General features: G+C 39.4%; 1 protein-coding gene across 1 annotated transcript in view; it reads right to left on the minus strand.

Annotated features, from left to right (window-relative positions):
• LOC143730723 (solute carrier family 35 member F1-like) overlaps window positions 1-26572 on the minus strand; it is an 81408-nt gene that overhangs the window by 9339 nt on the left and 45497 nt on the right. The window contains exon 3 of the mRNA XM_077221258.1: window positions 3759-3886. Within this exon, the coding sequence (XP_077077373.1) occupies window positions 3759-3886 (128 nt within the window). The remainder of the gene's footprint in view (window positions 1-3758; window positions 3887-26572) is intronic.

Below are 26572 nucleotides of genomic sequence, written 5' to 3' on the forward strand. Positions count from 1 at the left end.
TTACGGTCTATATAAAATGTTAAAATACACTCGTTGTGATCCACAGGGAGGAATAGCATGCAGAAGTTTGGGAGGCGGGAAGCATCTCCACACACGGAGCAGAGCACAGCATGATGAACTCCAGCGTGGGATGAGCCGCAACCCGACTGACCTCATCAAACAAGCTATCATGCTAGAAAATGTTGAAAATGTGAAAATGTTTTTTCCAATTTACAGCTGAAAATGCATCAGCTCTGCTCAAGCCCCTGGCTTGTTTATCAGTCACTTACTATGTCTCTGTTTGTGACTTCATTTGATTCCTCCTGTACACAATGTAAGGTTTAACAACTGAGAAAGGTGGGCGGCGTGTGTGTATACGGTTTACCCTACGGAACTGACATTTAATCTAATTTACTGTTATTTTTATGTTATACTTGCATATTTAATTTACTTTGACAACAGCAAAACCCTTATTACTACAGTCATTGTTAATACTATACATTATATTAAATTATTATATAAATTAAAATCACATCAGTCATTTTAATCTCTCTTTTTTAATGTACTAAGTTTCCAGCTTTATTAGATAGATGGAAAAGACTGTTACATCAATACGCCACAGTTGTTGGCGACAAGTGAGTGAGTCATTGAATCGTTCATTAAATCATTAGTACAAAAACGCTGATTCAAAAAAGAACTGAATCATTGACTCAAATTGAATCATTCCAACACGAATCATTCAGCAAAGGTATTGTGTTTAAAACACTGTTGTTGGTGAAGCAAAAAACAAAGTAACTCTTTCTTGAAAAAAGAAAAACAGAGAAAGACAAAACGAGCCAAGCACATTTGGATGCTGTCTTGGCAAAAAACTGAGCAAAAGTCATGTAGTGTTTTCCAGCCTTATACTGTATATATATATACATATATTCATTTCATTTTCATTTCATTTATTTATATTATATATATATAAATAAATATATTCCATATAACTTTAATAAAATTGGTAAAGAACATATTATAGACAACAAAAAACACATGATATGAAACATATTTGTGAAAAAATATTTAAGCTTAAATTGCACAAATGCCAATGGTATTTTGGAGGAAACTATGGGTACTATGGTACATTTCTGTAATGTAAGCTCAACATTAGCTTGTACATTTCTGGCAAACTTTGAAACTTTGTTTTGAGCACCTAATGTCACCCGTCTCCTGATGAATAACTAATGTTGTAGTGTTCCTCGCTGGTAAGTCGCTTTAAATAAAATAATCTGTTCATTTAATAAATGCATCTAACAGAAGAAAGTTTTCAGTTCATTAGAGTGTGTTATAATGAGTGTCAATGCTGGAATCTAAAGTTTGTCAATGTTTTGCTGTTGGTCATCAGTGCGGTTCCTGTTATACATCTGATATGTTTTTCACTTATCTGCATGCAAACAAACATTGCTCATTTCCATCCAATACGGAAATGTAAAAAATAAAAAAAACAATTTGAATCCAGGAGACCTTGCACTCAAGTTTCCCCGAAACCAACTATTTTAGACAGGACAAAATGTAATGACATTATAAACTATAATATAGCTCACAAGTTCATTTGAACACTTAAATCAATTGATATTATTTTAAATTATCATAAAAAATATATTACTTTTACCATGTCAATTTAACATTATTTTGGTGTGATTATAATAAAGAATTAACACATTTAATCATATTCCCTAACAGTTTTAAACCAAACAGCTTATAAATTCCTACGTTCCCTGTAGCAATTCAAGCTTGCTCATCTAACATTGTTTTTTTACAACAAAGCATCACACATCTGCAGTATTTATACTAAAGTTGGTTTTAAACAATGCAGTGTAAATGATTAAGAGTTCTGCTGGCGTTCTTCGGGGTTTCAGCGTTTGATTGACCAGCAGGAGCACATGCGTCTGCTTCCGCTGTCTGATCACAGACGCTGGTATGAACTGAACACCTAACTCTCTTCTGTGCTCGGCGGAGAACACAGAGACAGATAACGCTTTAAAGTCAGGAGCACAGGTTGTGCTGCGTAGGCACCGGAGTAGTGCTGAACTGGCGGTACCTGCTGATTGGTTGCAGTGGGCGAGTTAAAAAAATAGGACTCTTGAAAACCAATAAGTGCATGTTTGCAGGGACGTCATACACCTATTATTTTGAAGTAGTCCTGGCTAGATATGACATGACCCAAACAACTTAGTAGTTTATTATATATGTGCAAATCATGTTCATCTAGAAGTAAAGTTGCCTGCAAGTGGATCAGATTCAGATACTGAGCTAATATACAGTATTACTGTGTTTAATAAACAAATGCAGCAACTAAACTTGACAGCCAGTGATCATGCAGTTTCAGTGAATAGAGAAGCTTTGAGATTTGCATTATAATTATTTTTGTCTTATGTTGGCCAGTAAGAGCTGTGCGTGTAAACCTCACTCCCCTTGCCTCAAGAGGCGCACTAGCGACTGGCGCTACGGCTGCGGTCTTTAGCGTCCTTGTTAGCGCGTCCGCCTCCCACGCTAGAAACCCAGTGTGAATCCCACTTTAATTGGGTCGAGTAGAACTGGTTACCAAATTTAGCCACTTAAAGGATTAGTTCACCTCAAAATGAAAATTTCCTAATAATTTACTCACCCCAATGACATCCAAGATATCCATGTCTTTCTTTCCTCAGTGGAAGAGAAATTAAATTTTTGGAGGAAAACATTTCTGTTTTTTTCTTTGAATAATGGACTTCAGTGACAACCAGCGTTTTGAAGTCCAAATCAATGCAGTTTCAAAGGTCTTTGAAGTGCTTTAACAGACTGTGCACGATCAGCTGAGGAGGAGGGGCTTATCTAGCGAAACAATTTTTTTTTTATATATATATATATATATATATATATATATATACTTTTTAACTACAATTGTTCGGATTGAGCTGATCCGCAACGTGCCGTGAACTCATGGAGGTGAACTAATCCTTTAAATGTGTGATTTCGTCCACAACTCCTTTTTCAAACAATAAGCATAAAAAATATCAAAGATACTGCAATTAGAGGTTGCACATTTTTTAAAACATTTAAACATTTTGCGAGGGAATGATGCCTCTGTGGTGTTTGTTTGTGTTTTGGGGCGTATAAATATCGAACAGCATCTGTATTCATCTGTAGTCACATGCTATCATAATGCTGTGGGATCTTATCGCAAAGAAATCAATAACAACACACTCTTGTTTCAAGCTGTGTACTCTTTTGTGCACATTATAAAATCCTTATTGATCTGATCCTGATTGAGCTGATCCTCTCAGCTACAGCTTCACACCTGATAAAAGCCTGTCTGGATGTCTTATTGAGTGTCTAATGGTAGAGTAGACTAGGCTAATATATGCCTGGATGCCAGCACATTCTCTATCAAATAGTTGATGACAGTCTTTGCATCCACAAGGGCTCTTGTAATGACTGTCGGTGATGGCAATAGAAGAGTGAGAAGTGAAGAAAATCGATCTTTTTCTCTGTTGGGATCTCTAATAATCATTGAGACCTCCTCTGGCCACTAATCAAACACCATTAGCAGTGACGTGAATAAGGCTCTTTCAGCACTTACAGTGCCTTAATGAAGATTAAATGACAAGCGCAATGTGAGGCAAACAGTCGAGCTTTAACTGCCAATCGGACAGGCATAACAAAGGCTTCAAGCCACTGCGTTTTCGCTTCTTTTCACAATCTTTCTTTTCAAAATGCACAAACACACACTCATAAACATTAGCTGGGGTGAAACCTACCTGAACGCTGGTCAGTGTGGTGTACTGGTAGGCTTTAATGACCAGGTAATTGGCTTCTATATCAATCAATCCCAGAATCATGTACTTCCACCATCTTCTTTTCAGAATTGCCAGTAGATTCTCCTCTCCTGTGAGAAAACATGAAGGTAAACAGTGAATTTACTTATAGACAGTCTGCTGTGGTATAACTCACAATCATTATGAACTTATACGTACAAACTGTTTGGAAAAACGGTCAATTAGTTGAATTGGTTTGAAGTCAAGCAGGTTGAAGGCTGATATTAATATGATCAGAACAATGAGCAGAACATAATTCTCGATAAACCTTCTTTTGCTGATGGTCCTGGAATATAATTCCTATAAATCATTGACCTCAGATTTTAAGGATAGATTAGGGATACCTGGATTAGGTCGCATGGAGTAGATGGCACCATACAATGATTCAAAAATGACCACAAAAATAATAAACCAATAATTTGTATATACAAAACTACCATTTTTTTGTTTTGTTTTTGTGAAATTAATACTTTTATTCAGCAATGAATACATTATGTTACATTATAATACATTAAATTTATCAGAGTGACAATAAAGACATTTATAATGCTCTATATCAAACAAATTATGTCCTTTGGACCTTAATATTTATCAACGAACCCTCAAGGAGAAGTTTCCTCAAAAATATCAAACTGTTTTCAACATTGATAGGAAGTTTTTCTTGAGCAGCAAATCAGCCAATTAGAATGATTTCTGAAGGATCATGTGACAATGAAGAATCAGCTTTGCCATCACAGGAATAAATTATATTTTAAAATATATTAAAATAGAAAACGTTTATTTAAAATGTTAGTAATATTTCACAATTGTATTGTATTTTTGATCAAATAAATGAAGCTTTGCTGAGTTTAAGAGACATCTCTCAAAAAGAAAGGAAAAGAAATATCCTAAACTTTTGAACCGTAGGGTTTACTCATGTTTGTTTAAAATGTAAAATGTATTTAAATTTAAAATGTATCATAATAAAACACTTTCCACATGAAATATGACATATGAGATGGTAAAAAAAAGCCAAAAACAAGATAAAAATATTAAATTTTTAATCAAAAACAGGTCTACAGATTTTTCGATAGGCGCAAAGGGATCTTGCAGATCCGACCCTGAAGAAATAAAATACAACAACCAGTTTTCTTTCTGCTCAGAGGTCCAGCAAAGCTGCTCTTGAAATAAATATGAGTTTTCTATAGAATCATAACAGCAGAAGCACTGCAGGTAATAAAGCAAGACGAGGAGAACTTACTGTAGGAACAAAAGTCTGCAGATATTCTAACTCAGTTTCCCCATTATGCTTAAGTTATTATTTCAGCTGAAGTAGAGTGGAAAGGTGATCACACACTTTCTTTTGCAGGCATAAGCCACGACACTTTACTGAACTGTCCATCTTAATCGTTCTGATTTTCTAAATGAACAGAAGTGAAGACAATTTCTGCAGGGAACAAACTTCTCTCCATATTACAGAAACTTTTTAATGGACAGAATACTAGTTAGGGGGGAAATCTATTTCTGTTCCAATATCTTTCCAAAGTTTGAGCATTTCTTTTGAGACCACTAGTGTTTTATTGCAAGTTTTAAAAAGTTAATTGATTCATTAGGCGTTTTCAGCATTTCAAATCTCTCAGGGTGATTTCAGCAGACAAAACCTAGAAAAATCCAAAGAAAATAAGGATAATTGCTCTAATCTAATCGAACACAAAACAATTTGTTCTTCCAGCTTCTACAATCTGAAATGTTATTAGGAAATGAAAGTTAAAAGCAACTGGTAAAGTCAAGAGAAAATCTGCAGACCAAGAAAGAAAGATTTCTGAAAAAGCTGCCCGTAATAAAGCAAAGTGTATGTCACGTGTTCGCTTGCAATTCTGCGACTATAAAACTAAAATGACAGTGTGTTAAGACAAAAATGGAGAAGCGGTTGAAGAGTTGAACAATTTAAGCATGGGGATGAATATATTTTCCATTGAGATTATGTGAGAGACACACACATTAAATATTGTGCAATTAAAGGGAGGAATTGATTATATTAAGCATTAACCAATCCTGGATAAACCACAAAATCATACATTAACTACTTTTAGAAACAAATTCAGGGCTTTGGAACATCACAGCTAAATATCATGATGAATATTATTGATAACCGAAGTGTAAGTCAGTAGATCTCAAACAAGCTGCACATGCAAGGTGACCTGAAATAATTATGTATTTATACTCTATGATTTACACACAAAATATTACACAATGCACCTTTAAACCTTTTTTATAGTGATGTTTAAAAAAAAGAATATAAGAATATAAATCAAAAAAAGAAAACCCTTAGTTATTATTCTAAGGGATTTTTTTAATGTTGTGCAACTGACTGCAGATCTAATTAAACTCATGCCGTCTGACAGATCTCATTTGTGTTTGTCCTCATTGAACACTATGCAAAGCGTCACCTTTTATATTCTACAGGAGAAAAAACTCATACCGGTTCGGAACGACATTAAAAATTGAGTAATGTGAGCGAACACTCTGTCCCTCTCAGCTTTATAAGGATTTATGACACTGAACTGTGCTCTGTGAGGCCTCCATCGTTTTTCTTTTAAATCATATTATCTATTCCCACCTCCCATTTGTGATAATGTTAATGGTGTGCCATTATATTGACTTTAACAGGACCACAGGCAGCAGCTGTGACAGAGATGTCATCGTAGAGCTTGTTAAAGGGACTGACTGGGGAGAGCGTGCTGGTCAAACAAGGAAGAGAAAATTACTCTTAAAGACAGGTCATTCTGAGACACCATATAATAATCCTGTTCCCGGAGAGACCTGACAAATCCCACTGTGTTACCAGAGTTTTATAGATGAATCTCTCGACAGACCATTCATCCTCACACTGGCAGTGCAAGGCCCGTATGTCCTCAAATTTGCAAACGGCTTGTGGTGGGTCTCAGATTTGTAGAAAAAGACGTGAAAATTAAATTATCGAAATGCCATGTTTAAAAATAAATATACTTTTTGACTAACCCTAACATTTCTATTTCAAATGAATGCTCTTTTTTAAACTTTCTTTTCATCAGAAAATCCTACTAATATATAAAAAGATATCAGTTTATTAAGCAACACAACTGTTTTTAACATTGATAATAATAAGAAATATTTCTTGAGCAGCAAATCAGCGTATTAGAATGATTTCTGAATGATCATGTGACACTGAAGACTGGAGTAATGATGCTGATAAATCATCCTTGACATCACAGGAATCAACTACATTTTAAAATACATTCAATTAGTTAAGGTACTTTTTAATTTTGTAAGTGGGTTAAAAACAATAGAAATCTATGCAATGTCTCCAAGTAAACATGGTGTGTGTGTGTGTGTGTGTGTGTGTGTGTGTGTGTGTGTGTGTGTGTGTGTGTGTGTGTGTGTGTGTGTGTGTGTGTGTGTGTGTGTGTGTGTGTGTGTGTGTGTGTGTGTGTGTGTGTGTGTGTGTGACTAATGGTCCAAAGAAGCAAGTAGTGTGCAATAAAACATACACAATTTGCTTCGTACTGTACTATTTTAGTTACTATTTATGCAATGAACAAAATGTTTAACTAGACATTAAGAGGAAACTTAAGGAGACATTGATGTGAAGTTCAATATAAACACACAAAAAATTGGTTCAAATATTGGTTGCTTGTTGATAGTGTAAGGAAGGTGGTAAATGGTGTTGAAACTCACACATTAATTAATCACATGAAGTTATATTGCACTAAATAACCCAGACTCAGTTTTAGAAGACCACACTGATATAGACTCTTAAAAATAAAAGTTCTTTACTGCCATCAATCATTCCATTAAGAACCTTTTACATCTTTCCATTGCACAAAAGCTTATTTAATTGGAACCGTTCTTTAGATTATTAAAATGTTCTTCACACTAAGAAAAAATGGCTCTTTTAAGAACTGTTCTGTGAGAGGATCTAAGAGGAACAGTTCTTCTCTGGCTTTGTTGCAAAAAAATACTATTGGAAGCTTTCTTTTTAAGAGCACATAGAGACAGATCAGAGAGTAATAAGGAAAGTTGGAAGGCAACAAGATAAACTATATATATATATATAGTTTTAAAAAATCATTCTAATTATAAAAGAATAGCAGAGTCTACACCAAGTCAAGTCACCTTTATTTATATAGCGCTTTTACAATACAAATTCTTTCAAAGCAGCTTTACGGAGATAACAGGAAAGTAAAGTTGTAATAGTATTGTTAAATTCAAAATTAAATGTTAAATGTCCCCAACTAAGCAAGCCAAAAGCCAATGGCGAATAAAGGCGGAAAAAAAAAGGCGACAGTGGCAAGGAACCAAAACTCCATCAGTGACAGAATGGAGAAAAAAACCTTGGGAGAACCCAGGCTCAGTCTGGGGTCAGTCCTCCTATGGCCAACAAACCAACAGTGTATGATTATGATTTAGGCGGCATAATAGGTCAGAAGTCAGATTGGATCAGAACTTTCACAATATTTATCCAGTTCATCTGGTTATGGGTCGGAGTCATCACGCCGGTATGGAGATGAGATACACCACAACTATAACAATGTGTCACAGAGGAACAATATCGTTGGAATCACTTTCAGAAAGTTTTATTTTTCAGCTGATAAAAACATTGACAACCTGTCAGATCAATCCAGCTTTAAGAGCTCAATCATTTAAAGTTGCAGGCGACAAACCTTAAAAAAGCTTAGAATAAACAGAATGCTATTGTGCGTTGATGTGGACACTAATATATTTATGGTTATAGTTAACATTATGGGTATTATTCTTGGTGTGAACTTGGTGTAAATCAGTGGTGATCCTATGATGCAGTGTAAACCCTGAGGTAAAAGCATCTACATGCAATACAGTAGTCAAGACAAAACAGCTATATACTCAGGAGAACATGAAGCACTTATGATAAAAGCAGCCGTTAAATGAATAAATAATGCAGAAATCCTCTGTGCTGCTACATTTACTTTGGCAATTACTAAAAGCCTTATAGAACTAATATAATCACTCCTGAGACTAAAGGACCCTTCCAGAGAATCATTATCTGTTCTCCATTTACAAACAGAATACTAATAACTGCAAATGTCCTGTTTGCATGCAGGTGTACATCAGATATTGTAGACTCTCTTCAAAGAAAAGATGAAATTAATTCACATTCTGCACAACTTATATGTACAAATAATATATAAACTACTTTTCGGGACATATGTTGTTCAATAATTCCCTCGAGTGTTCTGCATAAGAAAGACTTGCACATGACTGATATAAGGGTGAGCAAATGATGACAGAATTTTAAAGTCAGAATGAAACAGAAGTTACAATGCGTTTCTTCCCTATTGTGATGTATATCTGAGTGAAACGGCCTCTCGAACAAGACAAAATGTAAGACGGGACTTGATTTTGTCCATCGGGAATTGATTGAATCATTGGATCGTTGTGGATTGCTATTGCTGCAATCTTTGATTATTATAAGGGCACATGAATAAAAAAAAAGTGCACGCATAAATAATTTATAACAAAAAAATAAAAATTCCATTAAAAAACCAAGAATGGTCCATTTTGATTTGATGGTGACCTTAAGATCCTCCTTAATCTTGATTTTTACATAGAAATTAAAAAGTTATTTTTGCATGTTTGTCTTATTGTTTCAGATAGAAAATTGTGAAGCATTTTGGGCAAAACCCTGTTGTATTAAATGGTGCTATATATATATATATATATATATATATATATAGAGAGAGAGAGAAAGGAAGAAAGAAAGAAAGAACAAGAACATTGACAAACTAACCTTTTTTTCAGATGAAACTGGATATCACTTGCTAAATTAAATAATATGTAATATGTAAAGTAATGAGATTGTTTGACAACAGTGTAGCATACTGTATACTGTTTTACAGTCTATTTGTAAAAAATTGTTGAAGTGTACATAATGTGCAGTATATGTTAGATCTTTAAAATTGCTTCTATTTATCCATCACACTGTAAATGGATGCTCACGATCCATTGTGAGGTACAGTATGTGCATGCTTGCTGTATAATGTAGAAAAATGTAGAAAGTAGGTCATCATCCGTGCACAGACGATTTGTATACCATGCTTAGACTTCATCTGCATATTTACATTTAGACACTTGCACCCAAACGTGTCAAACAGACCAAATTTAACCAAATGTATGAACGTTTATTAATTTAAACATCAAACGATTTTTCAACAAACAACTTTGTCAGGGTTCTGTCATTTCTGCCGTCTATTTCTTGGTTTTGTGACAGAGCCCTGACACTCCTGTTTTGTCTTGTGCTGTGTTGCATGCATCTTGTGTTTTACACTAGCTGTGTATGTTGTCATGTTTTGTGTGAACACGTGGCTTATGAGTGTTTTCATTAGCTGTGTGTTCATGTCTCGTTTTGTGTTAGCACATAGCTTGTGATTAGTTTTACTGGCCATGTTCTAGTGTTCTTGCCATGTTTGGTGTGATCACATGGCTTGTCATGTGTTTCCTTGTGCCGTGTGCTCTCCTGTGATTGTCTAGCCCCTCCCATCTTGTTACCTGATTATTGATTCATTTGCCCCAGCTGTCCTCCATCGTAACCCTCTTTTGTTTGCTTCCCTATTTAGGCCCCATCCACAGTACTACATTTTAGTTTAGAGATGGAGACCTTTTGCTATGTTTGCTCCTCTTGTCCAGACTAAAACGGCAAAAACGAAGACCTAAAACGGAAAAGTTTAGAAACGCTGCCGACCCCGTTTTGCGTTTTAAATCTCTCGTTTTATTGAAGACGGTAGTGATGGCGAGATGAAGCTTCATAAAGCATTGAAGCGTTCCATCCAATTGGTTCAATCTATTGAGCCATCAAGTGGACAATAAATGTAAAACGTGCAGTGTGATTATAATGACATCCCATGGTTCCATCGCAAAAAAAAAAAGCTTGAATAGATCGCTAACAAACTCGCAAAGTCCCAAGTCCACAAAATGTGATGGGGAATCCATTGCATTTTGCTGGCCCTTATATTTCAAATAGACCGCCAAACCGCGAACCACTTCCTGAAGCAGTCACGTGGTACAGGCGGCTCGCGAGGCTTCAAACGTCACCACATACGTCACCGACACAAGCCTCGATACACGCGATCACAGAAATCATCCCGGATTACTCGACACACGCTTTGAAGCCTCGATACGGGAGGACACATCACTAGAAGACGGGTCAAAACGGAGGACTTTAGAAACGATGACGCAGAGACTCACGCTTGGCTCTCTGATTGGGTCATACAACGGAAGAGAACTTACAACAACAGCCAGTTACGCTAGCGCAAGTAAATTCTGCATTTTACGTAAGGGATAGTGTAGAGTGAGGCGGTTGTTATAGCGAATACAACCCCGACGGCTGATTAGGACCCAGACGCGAAGTAGATAATTTTATCAATGAAGTTGAAGTTGTGGTTCAAGAGGAATGGTGCGAAAACTTTCGAATGTCCAGATCGGCACTTATCAAACTTAGGGTTATCTGAAACGAAATCTGACTATTGTCAATCTGTTTCCCGTTTACACCGGTGTTGTGCCGACCCCCTGCCAAATTATTACCCCCCTCGTTGAAGTCAGTACCTGATTGCCTAATCCTAACCCCACCCCTAATCCTAACCCCTCCCCCACAACTAATCCTAAACCTACCAATGCTAGGGGGGTAGTAATTTGGCGGGGGTCAAAATTCGGCACAACACCGGCACGCGCACGCCCAGTGTAGGTGAATGGTCACTTGATCTGCATTTTCAGTCGTTTTAATGTGGACGGAGATCAATTCTAATACGCAGCTAAAACGCTGGTGTGGACGGACATCGTATTCGTTTTAATTCTCCGTTTCTAAACTAAAACGCAGTAGTGTGGATGGGGCCTTATTCTCCTTCAGTGAATCACAATTCACATACTATCCGTCCTAAATAGTATTTGAAAGTGGAATTAGTACGTCCTAGTATTTCCTCAACCCAAACCCTGACATCAGTTTTAGACTTACATTGCTTTCAAGGTGTATATTTTATCTATATGTGTGTGATGTTTGCTAGGAATCAAACCCATGCCCATGGTATTAGCAGCACCAAACTCAGCTACATTTTGAGCATAGGTGTCCATTGTAGAATCACTTCAACACAAGCTGCATTGGATATAAGCGTGTGTGGTAGTGAAGGGCTTATTCACACTCGACACTGGCCGAGGAGGATTCATGCACGCCCCATCATCGTGTGGACACAGTTTATTGATTATCTGTCCATGGGGGGAACAGAATAGAGTCAAGGAGTCGTAGCAATGCAAACAATAAATCTCTTCCCTCACTCCTGTCAGCTCAACACTTCTAATCTGTGTCAGTGAGGAGGAGTGGATACAGCCGGCCTCTAAAAAACCAATAAAGAAGCTTTCTGGGGTAATCATCAATGTAAAGAAGAAAGCACTAACCACACACACATTACCCAGCAATCCTAGCAGTCGATTTAGCAGGAGATAATGAAGACGGTGTGATGGATATGCTACAAACTGAGTGGAAACACAAAGTGGAGGCCACGCATCCTCCTACAATGTACAATATGCATTTCACTTGTATAACCTATAGTTTCAACAAGGTATTTTATGCTATTGAAATGCATCTAAAGGCAGGGTAATGCTTTAACATGCATCGAAACACAAATCCAGTTATTAAAAATCAATGCTCACTATAATGTGGAATGTCACAGAGTTTGACCAAATTTGAATGAATTAATCAAAAGGCTATACATTTAATCATATCATGATATGGACTAGTTCCTGTGAATATTAAAGCACAAAAAGACTGCTATTTAAATATGAGTCTGCATTTTATGTGCGTCTCTGCAAGAGAATTTTGGGGGAAATTAAACAGTTAGGACCCTAAAAATTTTATTTTGTTAAGCTTTTCATAAATAATTAAATTTAAAAAATATTATAATTTAATAAATCCAGGCAACGGGAAAAAAACGGTATCCATCAAATTTAAAATGGAAAATAAGATGGATTAAATAGGGCCCTACATAAGTTATACCAGGAAACATGAAACAAAAAGCCATCATAGCAAATTACTTTTTGTCTTTTTTTCACAACAGTGTGAATAATGCGAACTCACTCACTCAAAAAATCATTACCATTCATTCAATCAAGCATCATAACTGGCAAAACTTGATTCATGTTGGGATGCACAATGCTTATAAACCCTGAAGTTATTTTTTTAAATGGATGTTTCTCCGAGACAAGCTGTGAAAAGGTAAAATTGAATGATTTTGCAGTTGCAATCCACCAGGAAATCAAGCTTTGAAACATCTAAAAAATAGTTGCGCCCTAATATCAGCGATTCAAACGGTTCCTGATGCCACATCTCTAGATGTGAGTAGATGCAAAACAAATCACAGCAGCATAAAATCAATACCAGGGGTATCGCTTCAAAATGATTAATTAGCTTATTGAATGAAGCTCTAGGGGAGAGTTACAATTGCTGGACAAGTTGTACAAGCCTCTAATGTCAGATTATGGCAGTGATGAATGTGAGGGCGCGTGGCTCTTCACAGCTCAAGGCCAAAAGGCTCAGAGTAAATGAAACTCTACACCTGAAGTAGACTCTGTTCTAAATGCCAGAGACTGGTGGTCTTAGGCCATGTGTCCACCGAAGCGTTTTTTCCTAACGTCAGCATATTCTGAAAAATTTGTTTTCAGTGCATGGCTTATTTAAAAACGCCAGGAGCGTGACAAGGCGCTGAGCATCTATCCATACTGAAACCTACTGGGTTTTTTCTGGATGGCAAGAGTTGAAAAATGCACAATTTTGGTTCAAATGCAGTGCTAATCACTGTCACTTTTTACCTAGCCCAGGGCTCCAGAATAACTTTTTTTTGAAGCCCCTGACTGAACATTTTAGGAAGGCAAGCCCGAAAATTTAGGGGCACACCATAAATCAGCTTGCAATGCAATTATTAAAATTTCCCCCAAAATAACTGTAATACTGACAAATTATTTAATAATAAATAGACTTAAGGTACAGATATTACAATGTGCTGTTTTATTTTAAGTCAGTTCACTTATTTATTTATTTTATAAAAAAAATGTTTAGATTTTTTTTTATATCTATGGTTTATAACAGAGAACTCTGCGCCGAATCGGACTGTTTCAAACTGGATCTCGCAGTGATGTTGTTATTAATTCTGAGGCGAATTCAATGGATTTCTTCACTGGATCTCCAGAGTCTGGATCTCCTAGTAACAGTGTAGCGTGTTTTGAGATCGGCCCGCGACTGGCAAGTTAGCTGTCTATTATTGGTCCGAACTAATAAACGGTCCGTGAAGCATAAATGAGTAGCGCATTTTCGTTCCGCTTTCATTTTGTTTGCATTCGCTGCTCTGCAACTTTGTGGTCGCGCCTATCAATCTCAAAATTCAACATATATAAACAACGGTCTTGTTAAAACCTGAGCTGAAATAATAGTATATAATGAATACATGTTTTAGAGACTGTAAATCATTTTCTGTGCATTAACGGCATATTCAGTTATCCATTCTGACTGCCAAGTACAATGTGACTGTGCATTGTAAATTTTTATATTTATGTTATGGATATATCTGATTAATCAAATGAACAAAATGTAACTAAACAAGAAAATATTTGTTTATTTATCCACAAGATATATACAACATAACTATTTACATTTGTACAGACAATGATAGAAATGTATTCGTGTTGGTAGACTAGGTGAATGTAAATAATTTATGCAATTCACAAGTACACACTTACATCAATTAACAGAGTAAAGATTATGCGTATTTGGCGTGCTGTCCGGGGGCTCCGAGCTCGGACTTTTTGCCCGAACCCAGAGTACTCCCCCCGTTGTAAGTGTATTTAGGACTAGAAGTGAGGAGATGGGGTGGTGGAGGGATGCTGTTAAACTGTCAACGAATGGAAGTAAGTTTATCTGTATATATACACCTCTTGACTGTTGATTGAGTTGATTAGCAGAGTATTCTCCACCCGTGTCCAATTAGGTTTGATTGTCTGAGTGTGCTCCACGTGTGTTTAATTAGGTTTAATTTTCTGAACGTGCTCCTCCCGAACTTTGTTAATAAAACATCATTAAAAGTTATTTGCAAAATTAGTTATGCATTCTTACTACAATGTACAATGTGACTGTATGTGCAATGCAAATGGTTATGTTTCTGTTGTGTATATAGCCAAATAAATGTAAATAAAAATATACACAACATATTTATAATAACAATTGTACAGACAATGTAAATAAATAATCAAATGCCCATCAGTCAATACTGCATTTTATCACCAAAATGGGTTGAGGGCATCATGGACAACACTAAACCTGAGGCAAAGCAGAAAAAAAAAACAAGTGCAGTTTTCACACACAATTTCCTCTATTTTCCTACCACTTCCCTCGCAGCAAACTGTTTTCATCTTCTTTTTATGATTGTAACCGTTATTGAAACCTTGTTATTAGTAATCAACAAAAACAGAATTTGCTCCTACCTAAGTAACAGGAGAGTTTGAAGAACCAATCAAATTGTTGGGAAATTATGTAATGTATCATGTAACTTCGCCCATTCCCTTATTTTATAAAAACTGTTGTATTCGTGTTTACTGGTGGGATTTTCAATGGAATTTATCTGAGATCCTCCGGCCTTGCTTCTTCTTGGGAGAGATGCTCTGGGAACTGCTCGAGTACTCTCCCGGCCGTGATTAAAGCATTTAAAGGACATTTGCTGAAGTCTGTTTGTCGATTATTCCTGCGCAGGAAGCAAGTCAGTTAGGGAAGGAAATAAGTTAGTTAGGGGAACAAGTGATAGATAGGAGACTAGACCCAGATACAATTAAACGTCTATTGGAGACGTTAGGGGACGTCGATTGGAGTCGAGACCCAGATTGAATTATACGTCTGTTGGAGACGTTAGGGGACGTCGATTGGAGTCGAGACCCAGATAGAATTAAACATCGATTCGAGACGTTAGGGGACGTCGATTGGAGTCGAGGCCCAGATAGAATTAAGCGTCGATTGGAGACGTTAGGTGACGTCGATTGGAGTCGAGGCCCAGATAGAATAAAACGTCTATTGGAGACGTTAGGGGACGTCGATTGGAGTCGAGACCCAGATAGAATTAAACGTCTGTTGGAGATGTTAGGGGATGTCGATTGGAGTCGAGACCCAGATAGAATTAAACATCGATTGGAGACGTTAGGGGATGTCGATTGGAGTCGAGACCCAGATAGAATTAAACGTCTATTGGAGACGTTAGGGGACGACAAATTGGAGTCAAGACCCAGATAGAATTAAACGTCAATTGGAGACATTAGGGGACGTCGATTGGAGTCGAGACCCAGAGAGAATTAAACGTGGATTGGAGACATTAGGGGACGTCGATTGGAGTCGATACCCAGATAGAATTAAACGTCGATTGGAGACGCTAGGAGTGGTGATGGTGCAGTGGATAAGACACATGCCTTTGGTGTGAGAGACCCAGGTTCGAATCCACTGTGAGACACCAATGTGTCCCTGAGCAAGACACTTAACCCCTTGTTGCTCCAGATGCGTGCGACTTCTGACATATTGTGAGCTTAGATTTATATGGTTTTATCTCCACTTTTGGTCGAAATTGAGTTTTTGACATAATCTTATCCATTAGGTGTTTATTAATGCCTGTGTGGTGTTATTTTTGTAAAAAAAATATTTTGTTAGTAGTTATTAATAAAATAAAAAGGTTCCATCTCACAAAACAGCAGGGATTTAAAAACTTTGATGCTCAATATCTCAGAACTACCCTAAACGGTGATAGAACTGTATAATTCTAAGCTCACGATATATAGAAATTGTAAGTCGCTTTGGATAAAAGCGTCAGCTAAATGAATAAATGTAAATGTAAATGTTAGGGGACGTCGATTGGAGTCGAGACCAGACAGAATTAAACGTCGATAGGGGACGTTGATTGGAGATGAGACCCAGATAGAATGAAAGGTCTATTGGAGACGTTAGGGGACGTCGATTGGAGACGAGACCCAGATAGAATTAAACGTCGATTGGAGACTGTGATGAGGGGGGCGTGGTTTTGCGGAGTCTGCAGCGAGAGAGTGAGGAGTGGCGGGAAGGACTGGGCCGGCCTGTTGGCGTTGCGGGGACCCTGGCCATTTTATCGATCAGTGTCCAGTGATTGAGGTGGGGACTCTGATCAGGGTCCCTGACACACCGCAGGCCGCCCCCGATCGAGCTGGGTTGTACCAAATACCAGTGAGGATAAAGGGGGGCACTTTTCAGGCTTTGGTGGATTCAGGCTGTAACCAAACCTCCATCCATCAAAATCTGTTTCAACCTGGGGCATTGGATAATAGCCGCATGTTTAAGGTGAGGTGTGTGCACGGGGAAGTGGTGGATTATCCCTTAATGCCGGTCACGATCCAATTCAGGGGCCAAAAGCATAGGGTGGAGGCAGCCGTAAGTCAGCACCTCCGACACCCGCTAATTTTGGGGACCGATTGGCCGGGGTTTAAAGTTTTATTGGGACATTTATGTGCGGGTGTTTCTGGGCTTAAAAGGAAGCGGGGGAGGAGAGCGGTCGCTCAGGTGGGAGAGGCTGTACCAGGACCATCGGAACCTGCACCAGAGGATCGGAACGCTATTGAAAGACAAGATCTTTCTGAGTGTGATGACTTTCCTCTGGAGCAGTCCCAAGATGAAACGCTTAAAAATGCCTTTGATCAGGTCTGCACGATCGACGGGCAGCCTCTCCACCCCGACCGGCCTCTTTCATATCCTTATTTCGCAATTATAAAAGATAAGTTGTATCGGGTGACCCAGGACGCTTAGACAAACAAGATACAACGCAGTTATTAGTTCCGAAGAGCCGTCGGGAAATGCTTTTCCAGGCGGCTCATTGTAATCCGATGGCTGGGCATTTAGGGCAGACAGCAACACTAAATCGTCTAATGACCCGTTTTTTTTGGCCGGGCATTCACGAGAACGTGCGCAAGTGGTGCGCGTCTTGTCGCGAATGTCAGTTGGTAAACCCACCGGCCAACCCAAAAGCACCATTGTGCCCCCTTCCCTTAGTGGAGGTCCCCTTCGAGAGAATTGGCATGGACCTCATCGGGCCATTAGAATGATCCGCACGAGGGCATCGCTTTGCATTAGTCCTAGTGGATTATGCAACGCGATACCCAGAAGCAGTGCCGCTTCGCAATATTTCCGCCAAGAGCGTAGCAAGCGCACTGTTTCAATTAATCTCCCGGGTGGGAATCCCAAAGGAGATTCTCACCGACCAAGGCATGGCGTTTATGTCACGTACCATTCGCGAACTTCACGTATTATTGGGCATTAGATCGGTTTGCACCAGCGTCTATCAGCCACAAACAGATGGACTGGTCGAACGCTTTAATCGCACGTTGAAGTCAATGATTCGGATGCTCGTACAGGAAGACGCCAAAAATTGGGATAAGTGCCTAGAACCCCTCTTGTTCGCTGTACGCGAGGTCCCCCAAGCCTCCACGGGGTTTTCCCCCTTCGAGCTTCTTTATGGGCGTCAGCCCCGCGGGGTGCCGGACGTGCTTAGAGAAACTTGGGAGGACGGACCTTCGAATAGCAAAAATGAAATTCAATATGTCATGGACCTGAGAGCAAAACTACACTCTTTGGGGCGGCTTTCTATGGAGAATTTGTTACAGGCCCAGGACAAACAAAGTCGGCGGTACAACAGGGGGGCTAGACTACGCGAATTTGCACCGGGAGATAAAGTACTTGTATTACTCCCCACGTCCAGTTCGAAATTACTCGCGAAGTGGCAAGGACCCTTTGAGGTCACACGACGAGTTGGGGATCTCAACTATGAGGTCGTTCGTACAGATAGGGGAGGGAAACATCAGGTTTACCACCTCAATCTCCTTAAAAAATGGAGCGAAGCGGAGTCAGTGATGTTGGCAACAGTAGTGTGTGGGGAGGAGGATCTTGGTCCAGAGGCGAATTCAAAGTCTCAATCACTCGCTCTGGCCACCAGGGCCGGCGCTAGCTATTTAGGTGCCCTAAGCACAAATGATTGGTGGTGCCCTCCGCCCCCACTCCCCCCACCCCCAACCACCCACCCACTCACCCAAGGAATAACAACCATTCGGAATTTCTTAGTTAGGTTCTCTTTACTTCCAAAATAACTGCTGCAAATACATAATTTTACATTAACAATGGCACCAAATATGAAAAGAAATAATATAAAGGTTAAAATTATAAATACCAAGAACCACCACAATTACTAAAAACACAGATTTGGAACTGAACATTGTAAACACAGAAAGTTAAAAGTGCAAAAAAAGTTTATAACTGTACAAGTATGAATTTTAAAGTGCACATTTTAAACTGCAAATAACCATACATAACTGCACAATAGAATTTACTCAACAGAGGGACTGTCTACATCTCTATAAAGAGACCATTCTGCTATTCTATAGGGCTGGGAAAAGATTAATCGCGATTAATCGCATCCAAAATAAAAGTTTGTGTCTACATGAATGATATATAGTATGTGTGTGTACTGTGTATAATTATTTTGTGTATATATATATAAATACACATTTGCATGTATGTATTTAAGAAATATTTGTTATTTAGATATAAAACATTTAAATGTATATATAATATAAATTATATATAAATATATACAGTATATACATGCAAATATTTCTTAAATATATACGTGTATATGTGTGTGTATTTATATATACACAAAATGATTATACACAGTACACACACATATATCATGTAGACACACTTTTATTTTGGATGCGATTAATCTTTTCCCAGCCCTAATAATTTGACAACTCTGTGAATATGAAAATATACAAACACTGAGATTGTGGGTTTTTTTTTTCTAATTGCAGTTTCACCAACAGATGTCGCCCTTGGGCCTTGGCCTATGAACCTCTTGAAAATGACCGCATTAACCGCATAAAACAACAACGAAAAAACGTATCTAAGCGGTCTTCCTTTTCTTCTCAAACAAACTAACTGCATCTTAAACAGCCCAAGTTTCAAAATTTCCCGGGGGAGAAACCGGACCCCCGTTAAAATAAAAGATTCAACATGCAGGGCTAAAAAAGCCTGCCCTGGATCATTTGCACTACTAGCGACGCCCCCCTGGACATGCATACACGACGCAAGGGCGCCCGCGCTACAAAACCAAAATTTTTATTTAAAACATTGTCTTACCTGCAAGCGACGCGCGAGTATCATCCCGCTGTCTCTTAATTTTTCCTTTTTCCGCCCCCGACTCTTGGTGCCGTTTCGAGGCCATGTCTGAGGTCGGTGTCTGCCACATTTGACATTGATTGAGGCATAATCGAACAGACCACTGGGAGGTGGGGAAGGGGGGGCACCAGAGGGAGACTGGCACAGGAGATTCACCTTTTTCTCGACTAATTTGGTCTAGGCCTATATTACTTTTGTATTGCTTTTGTATATTAACATGCTTTAGAAATATTTTATTTGTTATTTATACTAGTAGCCTAATGTGATGATTTTTCACGACCCAGATTTTTTGGTGCCCCCCCAAGCACTTGGTGCCCTACGCGCAGTGCGTGATGTGCGTGTGCGGAGCGCCGGCCCTGCTGGCCACTGGTGGAGACCACCTCTCGCCGTTCCAAATCACTGATATACGTAATTTACAAACGGAGTTTGCTGATGTGTTCTCGCCCCTGCCCTGCCGAACCGATCTCATTCAGCACCACGTTGAGACAGAGTCGGGTGTAGTAGTGAGCAGCCGGCCATATCGCTTACCTGAACATAAAAAGAAAGTAGTTCAGGAAGAATTGAAGGCTATGCTGGACATGGGGGTAATAGAAGAATCCAACAGTGACTGGGCAAGCCCGATAGTTTTGGTACCAAAACCTGACGGCTCGGTCCGGTTCTGTGTGGATTATCGCAAGGTGAATGCTGTGTCGAAATTCGACGCATATCCAATGCCTCGGGTTGACGAGTTGCTTGATCGGCTCGGCACCGCTCAATTTTATTCGACACTGGATTTAACGAAGGGATATTGGCAGATCCCCTTAACTCCAATGTCTAAAGAAAAAACTGCCTTCACAACGCCGTTTGGATTACACCAATTTGTCACTCTTCATTTCGGCTTGTTCGGGGCTCCGATAACCTTTCAGCGCCTGATGGACAGAATTCTACGGCCGCATGCTCCATATGCCGCTGCGTACTTGGATAATATTATCATCTATAGTAATGATTGGCAGCGTCATATGCAGCATTTGCGGGCTGTCCTCGGGGCGCTGCGAGGAGCTGGGCTCACGGCCAACCCAAAGAAATGTGTGATTGGGCGTGTGGAGGTTAGGTATCTGGGCTTCCACTTGGGTCATGGACAGGTGCGTCCCCAAATTGATAAGACTGGAGCAGTTGCGACCTGTCCGAGACCTAAGACCAAAAAGGAGGTTAGACAGTTCCTGGGGCTAGCGGGATACTACAGAAGGTTTGTGCCTAATTATTCGGACCTCGCTAGCCCGCTGACTGATCTAACTAAAAAGGATGCACCAGATACCGTCCAGTGGACGGAGCGGTGTCAGCAGGCCTTTACCCAGATAAAGGCTGCTCTCTGTGGCGGACCGCTCTTACAGGCTCCTAACTTTTCTCTCCCTTTTATTATGCAGACGGACGCGTCGGACAGGGGGATGGGTGCAGTCCTGTCCCAGGAGATAGAGGGTGAAGAGCGGCCGGTGCTGTACATTAGTCGTAAGCTCTCTAAGAGAGAGACTAAATACAGCACCATTGAGAAAGAATGTCTTGCCATCAGATGGGCCGTTCTCACCCTCCGCTATTATCTCTTTGAACGGGAATTAGACCCTCTGTTCGGACCATGCTCCCCTCCAATGGCTCCACCGCATGAAAGATATCCACAGGCCAGGGGCGCAGATGGCTGTGGCTGACTTCCTCTCCAGGAGAAGGAGCCCCCCTCCTTGGCTCCCCGGCCTGAGTCGGGCGGTGGGGGTATGTGATGAGGGGGGCGTGGTTTTGCGGAGTCTGCAGCGAGAGAGTGAGGGAGGAACCGAGCGGTAAGTAAGTGGGTCAAGTGCAAAATGACGAACACCTGTCTCTGATTGCAGTAATTGGCGTGGGGAGACCGCATATAAGCTGGCTGGTGCAAAAGAGCGGGAGAGAGAAGGACTGGGGGACTCGTACAAACACTCACGACCTGCTGGCTGACAAGAGGACTGAGGTGTACATCGGAAAGAGTTTTATGAATGGACTGAATTTACACATCGGGAAGAGTTTGATAAAAGTGAACTGAGAGCTGAGTCCAGTGGGAAAGAGTGTCTTTACATTGTGCTGTAGTTTTACTACGGTGAACGCGCATGTGGCGCACCTTTTCTTTGTTTTGGTTTTTTTATTAATAAATTGTACGAGTCCCCGTTACGCCGACCCTTGTCTTCTTCCATTCCACACAAAGAACCTTCGTTACAGAGACGTTAGGGGACGTCGATTGGAGTTGAGACCCAGATAGAAATAAACGTCTATTGGAGACATTAGGGGACGTCGATTTGAGTCGAGACCCAGATAGAATTCAACTTCTATTGGAGACGTTAGGGGACGTTGCTGGAGTCGAGACCCAGATAGAATTTAACGTCTATTTGAGACGTTAGGGGATGTCGATTGGAGTCGAGACCCAGATAGAATTAAACGTCGATTGGAGACATTAGGGGACGTCGATTGGAGTCGGGGCCCAGATAGAATTAAGCGTCGATTGCAGACGATAGGGGACGTCGATTGGAGTCGAGGCCCAGATAGAATTAAACGTCTATTGGAGACGTTAGGGGATGTCGATTGGAGTCGAGGCCCAGATGAATTAAGCGTCGATTGGAGACGATAGGGGATGTCGATTGGAGTTGAGACCCAGATAGAAGGGGGGACGTTAGACCCAGACGTTAGGGGACATCGATTGGAGTCGAGACCCAGATAGAATTAAGCGTCGATTGCAGACGATAGGGGACGTCGATTGGAGTCGAGGCCCAGATAGAATTAAACGTCTATTGGAGACGTTAGGGGATGTCGATTGGAGTCGAGGCCCAGATGAATTAAGCGTCGATTGGAGACGATAGGGGATGTCGATTGGAGTTGAGACCCAGATAGAAGGGGGGACGTTAGACCCAGACGTTAGGGGACATCGATTGGAGTCGAGACCCAGATAGAATTAAACGTCTATTGGAGACATTAGGGGACGTCGATTGGAGATGAGACCCAGGTAGCAGGTATGTAGTTAGGTTTAGGGAAAAATCTATCACACCACGCACTCGTTTCTCTTTGCCAGCCTTCACTTGGCAGCCATGGCACAGCTCCGACAGATTGGTAAGAAGAATTCTGGCAAGCAATTGCATTTGTTTTCTATTCCTGAAACAATGGGAGAGAGAAAGCCATATGCTGATCAGACACGGTCCTACTGGAACAAGAGCTATTCTGACTCGGTTTGCATCCTCACACAAAGTAAATGGGCTATTCTGATACATCGCTTCTCTCATGCTTTGAAAAGCTATTCTTTCAATTTTTTCTTTCAATATCAGCAAACTTGATACTAATGCAGCTTACTTGTATCAAAAGGGCATTTATACAATGAAATTGGTGTCTGAACACCTTAGAAAACTATATCTGAAACAAACAGAAGCATCAGAAAAACACGTTTCTTTTCACATACAAAAGACATACCCACTGGGATCAAAAATGAGTTGTTCCTCAGCAACTGAAGGCTTTCTAAATGTATTAAATGTTGAAGGTGTATTTAATATTACCTCTGATCATCAGCAGAGCATAATGTTCTGGAATTGCCATAATGTGAATCAGGCTTAATGCACGGCAGAAAAAAACACTGTCGCTTCAAACATTTCTGCAAGCCATCAGCATTAGCCTCGAGTAATTAATATCTGCCTGCCTGCATTAGTACAGGACACCAGATTATGCCTGCATGCATCGGTAAAAAGTGATGTAGTTGTGATTGAAAAGAGAGAGAGTGAAGACTGATATCCCTCTATAGTCCTTCTTCACTACTGCAGTTTCGTGGCATAAATCCAATTTGAACGGAGCACGTGGGTCACGACAGCTACAAGGTACGCAGAAGAGGTGAGAAGAGATGACCGTCAGGAAGGAAATGAGAAAAGCAAGTTTCATTTTTACCAAGGCTATTGTAAGATGACAGCTTCTACGTTGTCGGACTGTACAAGATGAGGATCATTGTTTGGCCGGAGCTCATGGACACAGGACGGCTGACAGGCAACTGCTCTTATTGCACTCTCGTTATTCTGAAAGCACACATTCCCAGCCCACTTTCTGAAGCGTGTGGCCATGTTTACCGAGGCTGCAGACACAACTCCTTGGTCACTGGAGTAGAACAAAGAGAGTGGGCCAATTTGGCAGGGGCAGTTTTGACATGTCTACCCGACGGCTCGATCACAGAAACGTGCTTGAAATAATGAGTTTGTACGGAGTCTTTGTGTGCAATGTTTGCATTCTTCAAATTAAAGTTCTGCTAGGCTTGCCAATTAAATTGATGCATAATGAGTTACAAAAAAAGAGTCATTATGACAAAAACTTGACAGAATGACTACTAAAGGTACTGAAAAGTCATCCAATAAACCCCAAAAGTTATCTATCATTATCTATCAAACAGTGTATACTATCTGTTACCAACTATCAAATTGTTTTCAGAATACTATATATATAAAAATAACAATCTATCTTCACCTGCCATCTAAACTTTGGTGTTGTAGGCCTTATGTCAGTGGTGTTCTGAATTCATGTCCCAGTTCACATAGTCACATTGTCTGATTAAATAAACATTACTTTACATTACATCAAAAAAAACAAAAAAAAAACTATAATAATTTTTTATTCTATTTAGTTCTATTTTTTCGTTCTAATATTCTGAATGTTCCAATCCAATCTGACCTCTGGCCTATAATGACCTGAATCATAATCATCCACTGTTGGTTCGTTGGCCAGAGGAGGACTGATCTCATCAAGTTAGTGTTTTAAGCATTTTTACATTTATTCCGAAATAATAACTAAAGGCAGTAACAAATTAAACAATATATTTCATTTGTGTATTGATGTTCAGCTGTTTTTTTTAATAGTCAACTAATTGTTGTATCATCAATCATTCTTGGTAAACACAGTCTGTCACAGACACGAAGATATACCTTTAATTTCCCAAAGCTGATTGCTCATTAAAATAAACCCACAGTCATCATGTTTTCAGGCCATTTCAAGTTTTATTTTGACGTGACATAAAGTGGTGATATCTAAGTGGCTGAGTTGTTTACTTACTTTTTAATTAGTGAAAGTCTTATATCCAAAGTCCCTTTCAGGCAAGTCATTTCACTCGGCGGCTATCTTTGAAACTATTTCAGTCATACAAGTGCAGCTCCTATCTCTTTGAATGGGGAAACATCTAATTCTCCAAAGCTGAACTAATGATTCAATTTCATATTTGAAATCATCAATGAAATCTGCCAACAAGTGCCTCAAATTTTGTTTTTAAAACATGACAAAAAAAACTTTTCTTTAGAAGGCATTACTTATTCTGCCATATTGCAGGTTGCACTTTCTCCCATTTATAGTAAAATGAGTGCAACGTCTTTGGATATCTAAAGTCTTTGGACAATCACCCCGAAGTTTATATTGCAATATTGATCATTGACAGTACATACCACTTATGTTATGACATGATTACTTACCAGTTAAATGGCCATCAAATCGTGCACTTTCATTGAAATATTCTAGTCCAATAGACAAATATACAGTTCAGTAGGTTTATACAAAAACATTTGAGAGTTTGGTAATAATATTTATTATTAATTCTAGTATAAAATTATGAAAGCTCACGGTGATTCCAAGAGTTATCGAAAATCATTAACGGTCCTGTTTAGTCTTCAAAAACATGATTTATCCATTATTGGTCTGAAAAGGAGCTTATTAAAACAACCCCATTTCTGTATAAAAAGATGAAAGATGTGATATATTATAAATAGACTGCGAGTTGGCATATTTCTCAGCTCAGAACGTGACTCTTTTCCATATCTATTCTTAGCCTGCTGAAAGTATGCCAGAAAACATGTGTCAAAGCTTTCTGTGTGGACGAGAGGCTGAACATAAAAACAATTAAGGAATAAAACTTGAGCTTGACACCTTTAACCTGACTTGCCGTCTAGAGATTTCTATACATTAAATGTTTAGAGATTTGAAACATATAATTACCTCATCTGCATTAAGACAAGGCTTATTATGCACCCCTACATGTTTCATTTAGTACTATTAAAAAAATACCCACATTCAGGGTACATTTACACAAGACGTACAGACGTCAATGTTGTCAAAACGATCCCCGTTCAAGGTAATGAAGAAAAACTGTATTCTGCTGCCAGGCCAGTAGTTGGCGATGTCACTTTGTAAAGAAACACTACACGCCTATAGATTGAACACATAATACGCATGAGCATGACGTCACAGTTTTCACAAATTTGTGTTTTTGCAGATTACACTGAGACGATAACGGTATTGATTTCAAGAACTTGGAGCCCTATCATACACCCGGCGCAGTGTTTTTTGCTAGTTTCAGCCCGACGCAGTTATCATTTTCACGTCCTGCGTCACGTTGTTTAAATAGCAAATGCATTTGCGCCTATTTGTGCACCCATGGGCGTGCTGGTCTGAAAACGAGGTTACCTGGTCTAAAGTCAATGGCTCAGTATTTTTT

Source organism: Siphateles boraxobius, unplaced genomic scaffold (genome assembly GCF_051911475.1).
Source record: "Siphateles boraxobius isolate OS27281-9 unplaced genomic scaffold, OSU_SipBor_1 80, whole genome shotgun sequence".
Classification (NCBI taxonomy): Eukaryota; Metazoa; Chordata; class Actinopteri; order Cypriniformes; family Leuciscidae; genus Siphateles; species Siphateles boraxobius.